The sequence below is a fragment of the Canis lupus genome, chromosome 7 (genome assembly GCF_011100685.1).
Source record: "Canis lupus familiaris isolate Mischka breed German Shepherd chromosome 7, alternate assembly UU_Cfam_GSD_1.0, whole genome shotgun sequence".
Lineage (NCBI taxonomy): Eukaryota > Metazoa > Chordata > Mammalia > Carnivora > Canidae > Canis > Canis lupus.
This window is the reverse complement of record NC_049228.1, coordinates 4837226-4852391: the sequence shown is the minus strand read 5'-3', so window position 1 is coordinate 4852391 and position 15166 is coordinate 4837226. Positions and strand designations below refer to the sequence as shown.

At 33.1% G+C, this 15166-nt stretch overlaps 1 protein-coding gene across 4 annotated transcripts in view; it reads right to left on the bottom strand.

Annotated features, from left to right (window-relative positions):
* Positions 1–15166, bottom strand: part of DENND1B (DENN domain containing 1B) — a 267328-nt gene that overhangs the window by 179618 nt on the left and 72544 nt on the right. For all 4 annotated transcript variants that reach the window (XM_038541978.1, XM_038541976.1, XM_038541977.1 and 1 more), the window contains exon 3: positions 11555–11598. In XM_038541978.1, the coding sequence (XP_038397906.1) occupies positions 11555–11598 (44 nt within the window). The remainder of the gene's footprint in view (positions 1–11554; positions 11599–15166) is intronic.

The window sequence follows — 15166 nt, the reverse complement described above, 5'->3', positions numbered from 1 at the left end:
TGAAATTCAGAGAAAAAATTTACTTAAAGTCATACACCCACGTTAGTCTTCTGTCAAGTAGAAGGCAGAATGATAGTTTGTTCACTTTTGATTCCCAGGACAATCTTCCTTTGCCTAATAAGCTTTCTTGAAGATTAAGGATGATACATGTTTCCTATCTCTGGAGAATATCAATAAAGTAGATTATAAAATCTTATAAATTAAAGAACTCCTGCATAGATGCTTATAGCAGCTTTATTCATCATTGCCAAAACTTGGAAGCAACCAAGATGTCCTTTTCAGGTAAATAGATAAATAAATTGTGGTACTTACAATGGAAAATTATTCAGCACTTGAAATAACTGACCTATTAAGCCATGAAAAGACACAGAGGAACTTTAAATATGTATTACTAAGTAAAAGAAGCCAATTTGAAAAGGCTACATATTTTATGATTCAAAATATATGCCATTCTGGAAAATGCAAAACCATGGTGACAGTAAAAAGATAAGTGGTTTGTAGGGGTGGGGATGGCAAGGAGAGGTGAATAGTCAGAGCAGAGAGAATTTTTAGGGCAGTCACCATATTTGTATGATATTATAATGATGAATATATGTCATCATACATTTGTCCAAACCCACAGACTGTACAAGACCAAGAGTGAACCCTAAGGTAAACTACAGACTCTGGGTCATTATGGTATGTCAATGTATATTCATCTTTCATTAAGAATGCACCATTCTGATGAGTGATGCTGATAATGGGGGAAGCTATGCATGTGGGGAAGCAGGGGGCTTATGGGAAATCTGTGCACCTCTCTTTCAATTTTGTTGTGAACCATAAACCACTCTAAAAAAATAAAATATTTCAAAAAAAATTTGGGCAGCCCTGGTGGCTCAGTGGTTTAGCGCTGCCTTCAGCCCAGGGTGTGATCCTGGAGACCTGGGATTGAGTCCCGCGTCGGGCTCCCTGCATGGAGCCTGTTTCTCCCTCTGCCTGTGTCTCTGCCTCTCTCTCTCTCTCTCTCTGATAAATAAATAAATAAATAAATAAATAAATAAATAAATAAATAAATAAAATCTTAAAAAAAATTTTAATACAGAACCTCTGTTCTGAATGGCTTATCGAGAGATATGTACATAAAATGACTATCCCTAAAAGTACTGTAAAATAAGAAAACTTAATTTCTAAAGCTTCAAATGGGCTAGACCTCAAAAAAAAATTCTTAGAGAATTCAAATTCACATAATTAAGATAGATCTTTAGCACACTCATCTAAGTTTATCCCTTAGTTTAATAAATATAGCTGTTTTCTCTGATTTATCATTGTTAAATATAATACAAGGACAGATTTATTCTACTCGGGTTTGTTTTTCCTAAACATATGCAGGTATACTGAGCAAATAAGCTAACATGTTTAAGCTTATTTAAAAAATATAAGTTTCTATTTGACTAAATTGAATCATTATTCTGGTAAAACTTTTTTAAAGATTCTATTTATTTATTTGGCAGAGAGAAAGTAAGCACACAAGCAGGGGAAGAGGCAGAGGGAGAGGAAGAATGAGCTCCCCACTGAGCAGGGAGCCCAATGAGGAGCTTGATCCCAGGACCCCAAGATCCTGACCTGAGCTGAAGGCAGACACTTAACCAGAAGAACCACCCAAATGCCCTTACTGATAAACTTGATTCAACAGTAATTATATTTTGTTATATATCTGCTTAAACAGAATTTCCAAAATCTTTAGGTTACTAAAATATTAAACTGATATTAAATTGAGTTAATATATAATTATTGGAGACCCACGTAATATCTAAGACAGAATACTAAATATTGATTACTAAGCATAATTTAAGTCTATGTGCTTATTTTTGTATGCTATAAAATGGTATGCCTTTGGGTTAGTGTTTAAGGAACGTGCTCATTTTCTCCACTCTACAAAGATGTACATGGGATATGTAGGGCTTTAGAAAGTAGTAGTATTATATTTTATAATATATATATATATATATATATATATACACACACCAAATAATTTATAACTTATACATATTATATAAAGGGTATTCATGAGGTCACATTGACTGCTAAAATGTATGTGCATGCCAGAAAGTTCTCATTTATCCATCCCTCAGAGTTCTTTTTCCATGAAACAGAAGTCAGTTATTTAGATTAAAGGTTTTAATTAATGAGGGGGTAAGACTACACTGGGAACAACAGGGTCAGATAAATATAACTGTATATTTTGTTTTCAAAGAACGGTTTTGAAAACTGTTTTCCAAGAACAGTTTTCAAAAACAGTTTTGTCCTAAAAACAGCAATTCTTGGACTTTTATTTTTAACCTCTATATTCTTGGAAGTTAATGAGGATGATGAAGAGCTACTATTTATATAACAATATTATTGAATACTGAAAACTACTGTATTAGAAATTAAAACTCATAAATGTTTAACAGATATATGAATTGAGGACAATAATCATGGATGCACTGCATGTTAAACAATATAAATGTAAATGGTGATGATGATGATAAAATTAGTTTGGTCTTGCAGATCTCTGAGATACGTTTTAAAGTGTCAGTGTGCTCTTAAATATGAAAGGGCACAGTGAAATAAAAATGTGACTTTTGTCTGTCTTATTTGATAATATATGACTGTGAAAAGCTATGAAAATTGTTAAAAATCACTCAACTTTACTGGGCTTGCTTCCTTGGATTATTGATTAATGCCTTTGCCTACAATGTTGTTCTTACCTGTGTACCTCTGAGACAGCTGAAAATCTGTGTGTTAACAGAATAATTTCTTCACTTAATTCTGAGTTCACTATGTCTTTTACTCCTTAAGGGAGAAAAAAAGTACAAAAGTTCATTTATGAAAGAACTATTCAATAGTATTACTGGCCATATTAATTTTAAATATTTCATTGTCATTTTGATTAAACAAATAACTACATGTTACTTCTCGGATCCCATCATAGTCAAACATTCAAATCTTCTAACAACTTTTCAAATTTTGACTTCCCAAACTCACTCTGAATATAGAAAAAAAATTAAAAACTTCCAGAGTATGTTTTTATAACCAAAACTATCTCAGAAATTTCCTAGAGGTTCCTTGAAAAGCACAGTGATATGTTCTCTTACCTTACAAAATGAGATGCTAGAAAAAATTTCACTTGCTTGATGTGTTATTATATTTAATAGTTGCATACAAAAAGCAAGAAAATGAGACAACATGCTTAGCCTGCCCTAGGTTGAACTTTCATGTATATAAATTTTATGAATATGAATATTTAAGAAATCATATGCTGTATAGAAAGTCCCAAGAGATATACCAATGCCCTTGCTGTCCATAATATGTTTTACTCTTCAGGAACAATGCCCTTGCTGTCCATAATATGTTTTACTCTTCAGGGAAAAAAAAAGATCAAATCTCTTATGAAATAGTTTTTAGGTTTTTCTATACTTATCAGATTCCTGGCAGTACTTTGCCCAATGATATTAGACAACAATAATGTAATACTGCCAGTTATAATTTCAGTTATTATTTAAAATGTTTACTTGTCCATAACCTTTACTTCATTTTAATCTCTGGCACTTCTAGGCCAGCGGTTCTCAACTGGGTATGCACATCAGATACCCATGAATTTTTACAAAAATACATTTCAGGCCCCTACTCCAGACATCTTAAATCTCTTTACTTGATATTCTTGGTATATTCTTGTTATATTATGTCTCAAGATTATTGAATGCTGTATCTCAAAATTTTTCTTCAAATTTCCTCAAATTAATTCACCCACTTTTATAAATCAAATATAACTCCTTTGAAAAGTCTTACTCCTTGTCTTTGAAACATTTTCTCTAAAACCTTTTTGAATGGACTTATAACATTTTTCATACAACAGAAACAACCAAATTTTCTTTTTCCTATTTTATTTTTATTATAAACCCTCACCAGACCTTTACCATTTGCTTTTGGGTTTTTTGTTTGTTTGGTTTGGTTTGTATTTTTATCAAACTATAGATGACATACAACGTTGTATTCATTTCAGGTATTCAACACAGTGAATCAACAATTTGATACATCATGCAAAGCTCACTGTGATTAGTGTAATTCCCATCTGTCACCATACAACATTATTACAATATTATTGTACCTGTACCTGTACTTTTTATTCCTGTGACTTATTTATCTTATAACTGAAAGTCTGTACCTCTTAATCCCCTTCACCTATTTTGCCCATCCTCCCCAGGTTAACTTAACCATAACCATTAAGCATCTACATCTACAGGTAGTTTAGTCTTATTTCTGATGCTTGCCTGAAGCCTCTGCTGTAAGCTACAGGGCAGCGTTTTTGTTTTTAACAAAGTATGTCAGTCTCAAAGCCTCGCAAAAGGGTTGTATCAGGTATTTCAAACTTCTGACACTTCAAAGAATAGACTCTTAGGGACACCTTTGAACTGACATCACTTAGATAACTTTCAGGCCATTTCTGTAGACTGAGGCAGAACTTCTGAGACTCATTTTAGTCAAGAAACAGAAAGTTTCATGAGACCTTTAAGACAAAAATCCAGCAAAACAATAATTAATCGTATCGTATTAAATAATGAGGGAAATTTTATTGTTTGAAACATTATTGATGCTGTTTTAATTATCTATTTTCTGGACGTATAAGAAAGTCTTTCTTCATTTTCCTACACTGTAACCTACGATTTAGTAAACTCTACTTCTATAAACTGAAATATTTTTAAGTTATATCTTATTCTCACTGATACTCTTCCTCCCTGAATTCAGAAACTCTTACTAAGCCCCTTCATTTTCATAGCAATATTGTTTTTTGCATAAATTCAATAAATGTGTCTTTCATTATACCAGTATATAACTGGTGATTGCACAACCAAGGTCTTAAAGCGTCATTTTTGAGAAAGATGCTTGTTTAATCAGCCATGCCAAGACACTTTTAAGGAACAAAGTTAGCTGTACTTATGGAGCCTACAATGTCATTCCCAGAAAAAGTGGCCTGATGCCTGGCTGACAGGGTCCAAACTTAAAGGTCTTGAAGAAGGTCCCATCCTCATAGACCAGGAACCTTAGCAAATTCTCTAAATCTTGGGAAGAAAAACCAAAGTTATAGGCAGTACATGTAAAATCTGGAAAAGATATTTGCTTGGACCTAATTTCCTACCTTTGGGATAGTAAATAACAGAGGCTTCTAAAAACTTAATCTTTTATTAGAAATTCCTTATGAAAATTTTTGGAAAAAAGTTAATTTTGTAGACATAGCAATTATTCTACATTGCATGATTCTAGATATGTAAAGTAAATTCATGGAGGCTCGTAGCCTAAATTAACTCTCTTGTTGTACCCATGTAAAAAATCAGGCCAAATCTTTAGGGACGTGATTTATTCTGCTTTCTAGAGTGATCTTTCTTTGAAATTATTTATGCTTGCAATAGGAAGAAGAAGACTATAGGAAATATTTGTAAAAGATTAACCTGAACAAAAAAGATCACTGGTTGTTCTCATTGGAAAATAAGCCATTGCCTAATATACTCTTTTAGGGACTCTGTGCCTATTTTACAACTCTTTAAATGGTAGATAAATGATAGCAATGCAAATAATATTTGTCCACAGACATGTCTTATAGAGGGATAACTGACTCCCCTCCTTCCTTACTCCTTACCCCATGTGGATAAAACCATAGAACTCTACATCTATTTGTAAATTTATTACAGCCTTCCTGATTTATCTATACAATTCTACTTTGAGCTCCTCTTTGAATAGGATGCAACATTTTACTCACACCCTCATCAACTAACGAGTTTTTAAAAACTTAAAAATAAAATGTTACATTTGTATTAGAGTCATTATTATATCTTCTTTTAAAAATTATTCTTTAATACTAGTCTCAGAACATTTGGTCTAATGGAGCAAATAAAACGTAAGGAAAATGATAGATCTAATAAGTGGCATAATATGGGAAGCATAAAATGCCAAGAGAACTCCCAGGAGGTGCATTCTATCCAGACCAGTGACATAAAGAAAAAGGCTTCTTGGAGGAAATGACCTCTAAGCCAACACTAGAAAGACAGGCAAAAGGGAGTGCAAGTAGGAGATTAGCATTTCAGACAGAAAGACTTACATGTTCAAAGACAGAATATAAATAAATGGTACAGAAGAGAAAATAATGTTCACTAAAAAGTACAGGCCATTTCTTATACAGAGAAAGGACAGAGGCACAGAGACATAGGTGGCTAAAGATGAAAACAAAAGACTTGAAACAAGGAACTTGATCATGTTGAGAAGTTGACCCTCATCTTGAAGGTGTCAATCGGGAGTAGTGAGTTTAAATGAGTCTTCAGGACTACAGGCTCTGGAGTCAGTGTCTGGCTTGGAATAATGGCTCTATTACTTACTAATTGTGTGACTTTTGCCACGTAAATTAAGTACTTTGTAGGTCTGTTTATCTGTAAGATGGGAAATATAGTAGTCCTTTACTTCATAGAGGCATAATTAGGATTCAATAGTTAATACAGGCCAAGTACCTAGAAACTGCCTAGCGCATAGTAAGGAACCAATGACAGTAGGGACAGGAGTAACAGTATTTGGTTTTTAGAGAGATCATCCCATTGTCTTTTAGATCAGTCTAGCTACACTTGTGGAGAATAAATTAAATAGGCACAAAAACATAAAGAAGAATTAGGAAGATATGAATTAAGGAAAGGACCCCAGAAGTAAAGAGAAGTGGAGAGAGTTACAAGACATGAAAGAGGCACAAGCAATAGGATTTGATGACAGATTGCAAGGAGCAGTTGAATGAAGGAAAAAGAATAAAAAATAAATAAGAGTCCTTGGCTTGGGAAAGCAAGTGGGAGCATTCACTGAAATAAGACACACTAGAACAATTACTCCAGGTTACTCAGGTAATGTGGCAGGCACAGTAACACAAAAATGGGTCTGGAACACAAAAAGAGGAATGCCTCAAAATATCACAACAGACAAAACATTTCATTTTGTATTATGGAGAGAGTACATCAGAGAAATGGGAAAGGGCATCTGAGATATACGACATGGCCTAGAAGCATGAAAGGCCTGGAGCCTGTGGAAAAATAGAAAAAGTACTGCAGGGCAGAAGGTAAATAAGAAGTATGACCTGGGGTCAGCTCTTCATTACCTTCTTTCCTATCCAAATGATCTTAATGACTTCTGATGTCTTGGCCGTTACTAAAAGATTGTGGCTCCATGGTCCTATGACTTCCACTCATATTCATCCTGAGTTTAAGATTTTCAAAAAAATAACTAAAAAGTAATAAAGTTTCACCAGTTAAACAGCAAATATCCACTGTAGTCATCAACTAATGGCACAGAAATTTCAGAAAGTCAGAAAGCACACATCAAAAAGAATTTTTACATATTAGTACCTGTGCTATTACACTATAAATCTTCCTGAAGGTCTATAAAGCAAAATAAAAGTAAAATTCTCAAACTTGCTATTCACCTATAAAAATGATATTCTAGGGGCACCTGGGTGGCTCAGTCAGTTAAGCATCTGCCTTTGGCTCAGGTCATGATCCCAGGGTCCTGGGACAGAGCCCTACATTGGGCTCCCTGCTCAGTGGGGAGTCTGTTTCTCCATCTGACTCTCCTGCCTCTCATCCTCTCTCTCTTTCTTTCTCTCAAATAAATAAAATCTTTTTTTTAAAATGACATTCTACATGAAGCAGTTTTATCTATCCCTCACCATAAGTTAATAAACATTCATGGCCATGTGACATTTTAACAAAACTATTGGTTCACACTTACTGAGTGTTTTCTACATGCCAGGCATGACTTTTAGTGTTTTACAAGCTTCATATCATTTCGTTCTTATCATAATTCTTTCGGACCAGTAAAATCAGTCCCATTTTGCAAATGAGTAATTAAGAGAGATTCAGTCCCTGTCTAAAGCAACACTTCACACAATCTATAAATACAGAGCCAGTATTCAAACACATATGTGTTTCATTCCAGCATTTATTTTTTTAAAAGGTTTTATTTATTTATTCATGAGAGACACAGAGAGAGAGAGACAGGCAGAGACAGAGGCAGAGGGAGAAGCAGGCTCTATGTAGGGAGCCTAATGTGGGACTTGATCCCAGGACCCCAAGATCATGCCCTGGGCTGAAGGCAGATGCTTAACCGCTGACCCACCCAGGCATCCCTGATTCCAGTATTTATAAGATTTTATTTCTTTTTTTCTTTTTAAAAAATATTTTATTTTTTTATTTGAGAGAGAGCACAAGCCAGTGGAGAGACAGTGGGAGAAGCAGCAGCAGACTCCCCATTGAGCAAGGAGCCCGACACGGGGCTCCATCCCAGGATCCTGCAATCATTATCTGAGCCAAAGGCAGATGCTCAACCGAGCCACCCAGGCACCCCTAAGATTTTATTTCTGAACCCACTCTAAAAGTGTATTTTTCTCACAAAGATTGCTCCTCTTACTGAAGAAACACAGACCAACCATGGCCCCAAAAGGGCATGGTATATGCAAGCAGGGATGCTATAGAAACATGAACCATAAAAATGACAAGCAGAGAGTAAAGGGAAAATTAAGTATTCTGAGAAACAGCCTCAAGCCATAAGTATAAATGTGAACAACAGAGAACTAAGGGCAATGAATTACCTTGATTACAACAAAAAGAAACAAAATTACTCATTTTATATAGAACCCCTGAACCCCTCACAAATGCACAAAGGGATACTGCCAGTATCAGTGGCACAGAGGGGAAGACTTGGTCTGCATTCATCTTCTCAGCCAAAGCCCTCAATGTATCTGCAAAACATAAATCTGACATCAACTCAGTCTGTTTAGCAATTCTTTAATTTGCTTACAGCTTTGTATTTCCTCAGGCTGTAAACACTTCTCCATTCTTCTCCAATCTCCAAAGTCCCATCTACCACTTACACAAAGATAATTCAACATTTCTTGGAGTGACAAAAATCAAATTCATCCTCTCGTCACTATTCCTCTCTACCCCATACCCTGCAAAGCACTTCTACACCAATGTCTTTCCTCCTTCCTCTTTATACTCATCTTACTTTTCATTCCTAATGTAACCAACCCTTTCAGATCCTTTTGATGCCTACAGCTGAACTACTGTAATAGCCAACTAATTTCCATGTTTCTGGTTTCTCCCACAACCAATCCCTACAGAAATCTCTTCCCAACTAATATTCTTAACATACTTATTTTGCTATATTACAGTCTCCTCAAGTTCTGAAGGACCAACTCTTCAGCGAAGCCTTTAATGTTACCAAAACTCAGCTCTATTTACATTTACAGTTTCATTTCCTACTTTCCTATACAAAATTCTCTATTTACCTCCCCCCAAAATCAAATTACAGCTCCTGAAATGTGACTTTGAACTGTCCCACTAGTTCTATCAACTAAAGAAGGAAGACACACTTGAGGAGCATGTAATAAACCAACACCTATGATGAACCAACAACCCTATGTAATAGAACCAAAGGGTAATTAATCAATACTGTTCCTTTGGATTAAATAACACATTGATTTCAAATTATAAAAATAATGAGGGAAAAGAACTGTTATGATAAACTATTGTTAAAAGAGCTAAAATAAAGTAAGTGAGTAGGATCTGAGACAGCATTCTAAGCAGAAAGAAGATAGCTTAATTGCTAATAGCATATGCTTTTGAATTAGACAAACTTGCCTTCAAATCTTAGCTCTGTCTCTGATAAGCAGTGTGATCACAGTCAACTTTTTTAACCCTTACTTTGGGGGATGATACTACCTCCCAGCAGTACTGGGTGGGTTTGAAGATGAAATTATGCACATAAAGCACATAATATATCACCAGTACATGGTAACAGCTAAATAAAGAGCTTTTTATAATTATTTACTGAAGCAAGTCTCAGATCCAGTGAAAAGGCTGGTTAGCAAGAAATAGTCTACAACAGTAGTAAGTGGTAAGAAAGATGAGAAATATACAGCGCACTTGAATCATCTCTAGTATTCAGAATATTCACCAAAAAGCATATAGCAAAACCATTCTTCAAGGTCAGTGGCTAGATTCCCATAGAAAGTTTGGTTTCTTCAGACATAATAAGAAATATTTAGACAAAATGGTATCTAAAGTTCTTTTCAGTTCTAACTTTCAATAAAGTGTATAAGAATTGCTATGAACTAGAATTCTGGACACTCTTCACCACTTCCCAGTTAACTGCTTTTGCATTTTAATGGGTATGTAAGGGCTTATTAATGTTCCACTAACTTCACAAATTTGGGAAACAAAACATTTCAGCCCCAACTAAAAAATTCCTATCACCAGTTTATCAGTCACAAAGAGGGACAGCAATAGTTGGTCTCACTGAAAAATTTACTGTAGTTGAACTCAACAAGTATATGATTGCTCTTATGTGACCCAAAGTGAGGATTCTTCAGATCTCCTGGGATTTCTCCAGACGGTTTAAGGGGTAGAAAATACAAGCAAAAAAAGACATGTCCTGGACAAGAGGTTTGTTCTTGGGTCAGTGGACAAGAATGGAAAATACCAGAAGAAAAATAGTATTGCAAAACACTAAAAATGAATCAGTAAGGCTCTCCCCTAACCACACATTACTTCAGAACAAACTCAGTTATGCATCATATATCCAAATCATGTATTCACTGTAGGGACTCCTTTTGCATACTTAAGATATTTATAAATCTATTCTTTCTCTAAAAAGCTAAAAACTAATTAAGAGTGCACACCTCTCCTTTCATGTGAAAAATAGTCAAGGACTGCATTAGATTGAATTAATATTTAACATGCTCATTTACTTTTTTTCAGCGTAACTTCTTAGCCTTACATGCAAAAGTTATCCTTCCACATATCAAAATCACTTATTTGTATACTTGTTTCTGAATGAACTCCTTTAAATAAACATTCTTCTGTTTACTTATTTCTGAATGAACTGCTTTAAATAAATGGTCAGCTTTCATTTTTATAACTTATGAGAAGTTTAAGAATTGTATCTGTGAACTTAACTTATGGTTAAGTTTAATACTAATAAAATTTTTAATTTTAAGAGTGACAAGATTGTTTTACCATTGCTTTGCAGGCAAAAAAAAGTTCATCAGATTTCCATGAAAATTGAAATTTTGTCATATAATTCATTTCAAAATTATAAATCTGTAATATAAAATCTTAAAGTTTTTTGTGTATATCATGTCAATATATAATTCATAATTTTGGTCATAATCATTACTTAAGGAACTATAGAAGACTATAATTTAAAATCTAAATGGAATAAACTCATTCTGAAATCTCATTTTCTTTTAAGAAAGCTATAGATAAGAATTATATAAAATAAGGAAATATAGTCAACTCAATATACATGTAAGCAATTCAGACATCACTGTAACAAGGAGAGATCTAATCATTTATTCATTCTGCACACATGATGCTTTTTTCCTCACAGTTGGTCAAGAGAAAGTACGTATAGCAATTCATGTGTAGTAATAGTTGCTTCAGTAACAGCAGCAATAATCATAGTACCCTCATTATAAATGTTTTTTTAAAGATTATGTAGTTCCAACCTGATCGCCAAAGTCCTCTGGGAATTTCCACAATACCACCGGATCTGTAAATAATTGACACATGGAATTAGAGGCAAAAGAGCACATTTACACCAACATTCTTGTTAAAACATTGTCAGAGTTACCTTTTAACTAATTTTTAAATTTCTCTTTAAACATTTATAGTTGATGAGGTTAAACATAAAGTATTTTGATCTTTTAAGCATTTTAATGACCTCTGGGAACAGGAACAAAAGTAGTAACTTGGTCAGATTATTAAAACTCATTATTTCTTTTCACAACTCACTTTTTTATTTACATACTTCACACTTTAAGATTCTGAAGTATGAATTTTCAGATTTAACTATACTTAACATATTGGTCTTAATTTGAAAAGAAAAGTATAAATGTGATAAATATGTAATCAAATATACTATAGTAGAAATTAGATCACAATATATCATCTTAAATCTCCATTTAAAATCCTAAATATTTATGAACACTGTAATAATGCTTGCTTTATATCAAAATTCATTTCTGATATCCTATATTTGCAACTCTAAAAAGCCTTTTATAAAATAACAGATATAAATTAGTATGTATAAGACATCAAGCTTACTTAAACTGATATTTGCAGGGTATTTTAAAAAATTTTTTTCTAATATATCGTATCTAGTTATTCAGATATAAAAACCATTGTTGTTGTTGTTTTTCCCATTGTTGTTTTATAAATATTCCCACTGGTTTTTCACTTTCATCATTTCTCACAATATTTCTTATCTTTTTAGTATATTAAAAATGTCCTTTTAATTAAATTAGCATTAATAAATATATTGGTTGTGTGCTCACTTTTTAAATGTGTCAAAAACAAACTTCTGAATATCTGTAGAGATGTGCTTTAAAACGATAGTGTACAACAGACAATACTACTTCTGAAAAAGCCTTTGAACGCTCAAGACAATATAAATAACAAGTACCGCTGATAAAACAGGATTTGAATTCCACTCCAGTAAAAAGGATATACCAAAGATAGCACTTTATCTTCCAGTCAGTAAACAATTACAGTTCTAGTCCATTATTTCCTCTAATTCTATGCTGCTTTTATAAAAATACAGTCCAAGAATGCATAATTTCAAGTTTCAATTACAAAACTCAATAATAACCGAGAAACATTTTTAGCACGAGCAATCTCCTCTTGCTGTATTACTTAAATTCAAAAGAATTTTTTTCAATAATTTTAAATTAAAAAGAAAAGAAAGCATACTTTCTAAATTAACATTGTTACTTAGTAAGGAATAGAAGGTTTCTATATAGGTCAATAAATTAAGAAATCATTTAAAACATAAAAATAATGCATTACAAATTCACAAAGGTAATATTAAATGATTATCTCTTCATATAAAACAAAATGTACATTTCTAAAATGAATCACATACATTATACTCACCTAAAAATACTCAAGATATGGAAGATTATGGTGGAGATATATATATACACACACACTATATATATATATATATACACACACACACACACACGTGTAATGATTGTGTTATGTTGGAAAATACATAAGTGTAAGTCAGTTTTACCAAAATAGTAGTTATTAAGATTTGAATTGCATAAAAGTTATACAATGGAATTTTCATGAAATATTATTTTGATAAGTTAATACACTAATAGCCATATAAGCAAGTCAATTATAAAGAAACGTAGAATAGTTCTCTCTTATAAAAATGGAGTTTAAATTATATGTTCTCATTCATTTGGGGAATAGAAATAATAGTGAAAGGGAATAGAAGGGAAGGGAGAAGAAATGGGTAGGAAATATCAGAAAGGGAGACAGAACATAAAGATTCCTAACTCTGGGAAATGATGGTGGTGGAAATGGTGGTGGAAGGGGAGGAAGGCCGGGGTGGGGGTGAATGGGTGACGGGCACTGACGGGGGCACTTGACGGGATGAGCACTGGGTATTATTCTGTATGTTGGCAAATTGAACACCAATAAAAAATAAATTTATTATTTTAAAAAATGGAGTTTAAGAGTTACAATGTGAATATTTCAAACATCCCTTTTGAACAACCTCAATTTTATAGTTGCCATTTAAGAAAATGTTTGTGACAAGTCTCTTAAGCTTATGTCTTAAAACCAGAATGTTTACCTTGTACAGACAAGGCTATTGTTCACAGCATTTACTCAAGTGTATTTTGCTAACTTACTTTTCCTCATCCTCTATTATTCTGTTTTTCTTTTTTTTTTTTTTAAAGATTTATTTATTCATGACAGACACAGAGAGAGAGGCAGAGACAAAGGCAGAGGAAGAAGCAGCCTCCCCACAGGGAGCCCAATGCAGGACTGTATCCCAGATCCTGGGATCAGGCCCTGAGCTGAAGGCAGACAATCACTGAGCCACTCAAGTGTCCTGGCTTTTTTGTTTTGTTTTTTTCTCTATCGCCTATTTCACAGAGAATGAACAAGTGAATTCATGAAAATTCATCTACTGATTTATTTAGTGAAAAATATCCTATTTCTTTTCATTAAATGAAATTTCCACCTCAGCACTCAAAAATTTATTATAATGGGAATCTATATTTTGAAATTGATTAACTTAATTACTGCCTGTGTTGCTAGATTTACACTATATCTGACACATCTCTGTAGAAACTTTTCACAAAGGAAACTTTACCTCAAAGGAAAAAAAATTAAAAAAAAAAAAAAAAAAAAACACCTGATTCCCAAATGTAATTCCCTAAGGATTACTTTCTAGCTATCAGATCTGAGCTGGCAATGTTAGGTCAATTTTCTGCTTATTTTATGAGTGAAAGGATGAGAACCACTGTCAAAAATCACTGCTGCTGGTGAGGCCCAATGTACACTGTGCTTCTCTTCTTACCAATCTCTACCAGCAATTCAAGGGAGATTCCATATCTTAATTTAAAAAAAACCTTTGCCACCAACTATCTAGAAAGCAAATAAATGTGAAAGGAAGAATATATGACTCGATTTGTACATAAATATAGCCAATCTCATTCTAATAAAAGATGTTACAGTATAGAAAGGAAAATATAAAAATTTTTATCAAATCAGTAAATTTGGAATAAGAATATTTAAAATATTATTTCTGCACCTCCATCAGAAGTATTCCAAATTCATGACTAAGGCTTTTTTAAAATATAAGGTGAGATAAATTCAGCAAATTTTTTTTCCCTTTCCAATCAGGTCTTTCACATTTTCTGGCCCTCCACTGGAAACAATAATTAAAATAACTTAAAATACTAGCGTGATTCAGCTACATTAAAAAAAAATGGAAAGCAAACTTTTAAATTTGCATAAATATTCACTGAATTCTGTGGAATTCACAGATGAATTTTTAAAACTATGCATTTGTAAAATTATAGTTTAGAGACAATGTACTTTTGAAAGTAGAATATATATTAGTGTTTGATTTACATACCTTGCAGAATCAGAATTTTATGAATGAGAAAACCAAGGCCAAAACAAGAAGTTTGTCTTAGTTATAAGGCTAGTCAATGTGAGAGACTAGAACTTTCTTAGTTGAGATCTAAAAAGCAGTTATTTTATATTATTTTACTTTATTTTATTTTGACTTTGTTTATATGAGAAAGAGAAGCAGA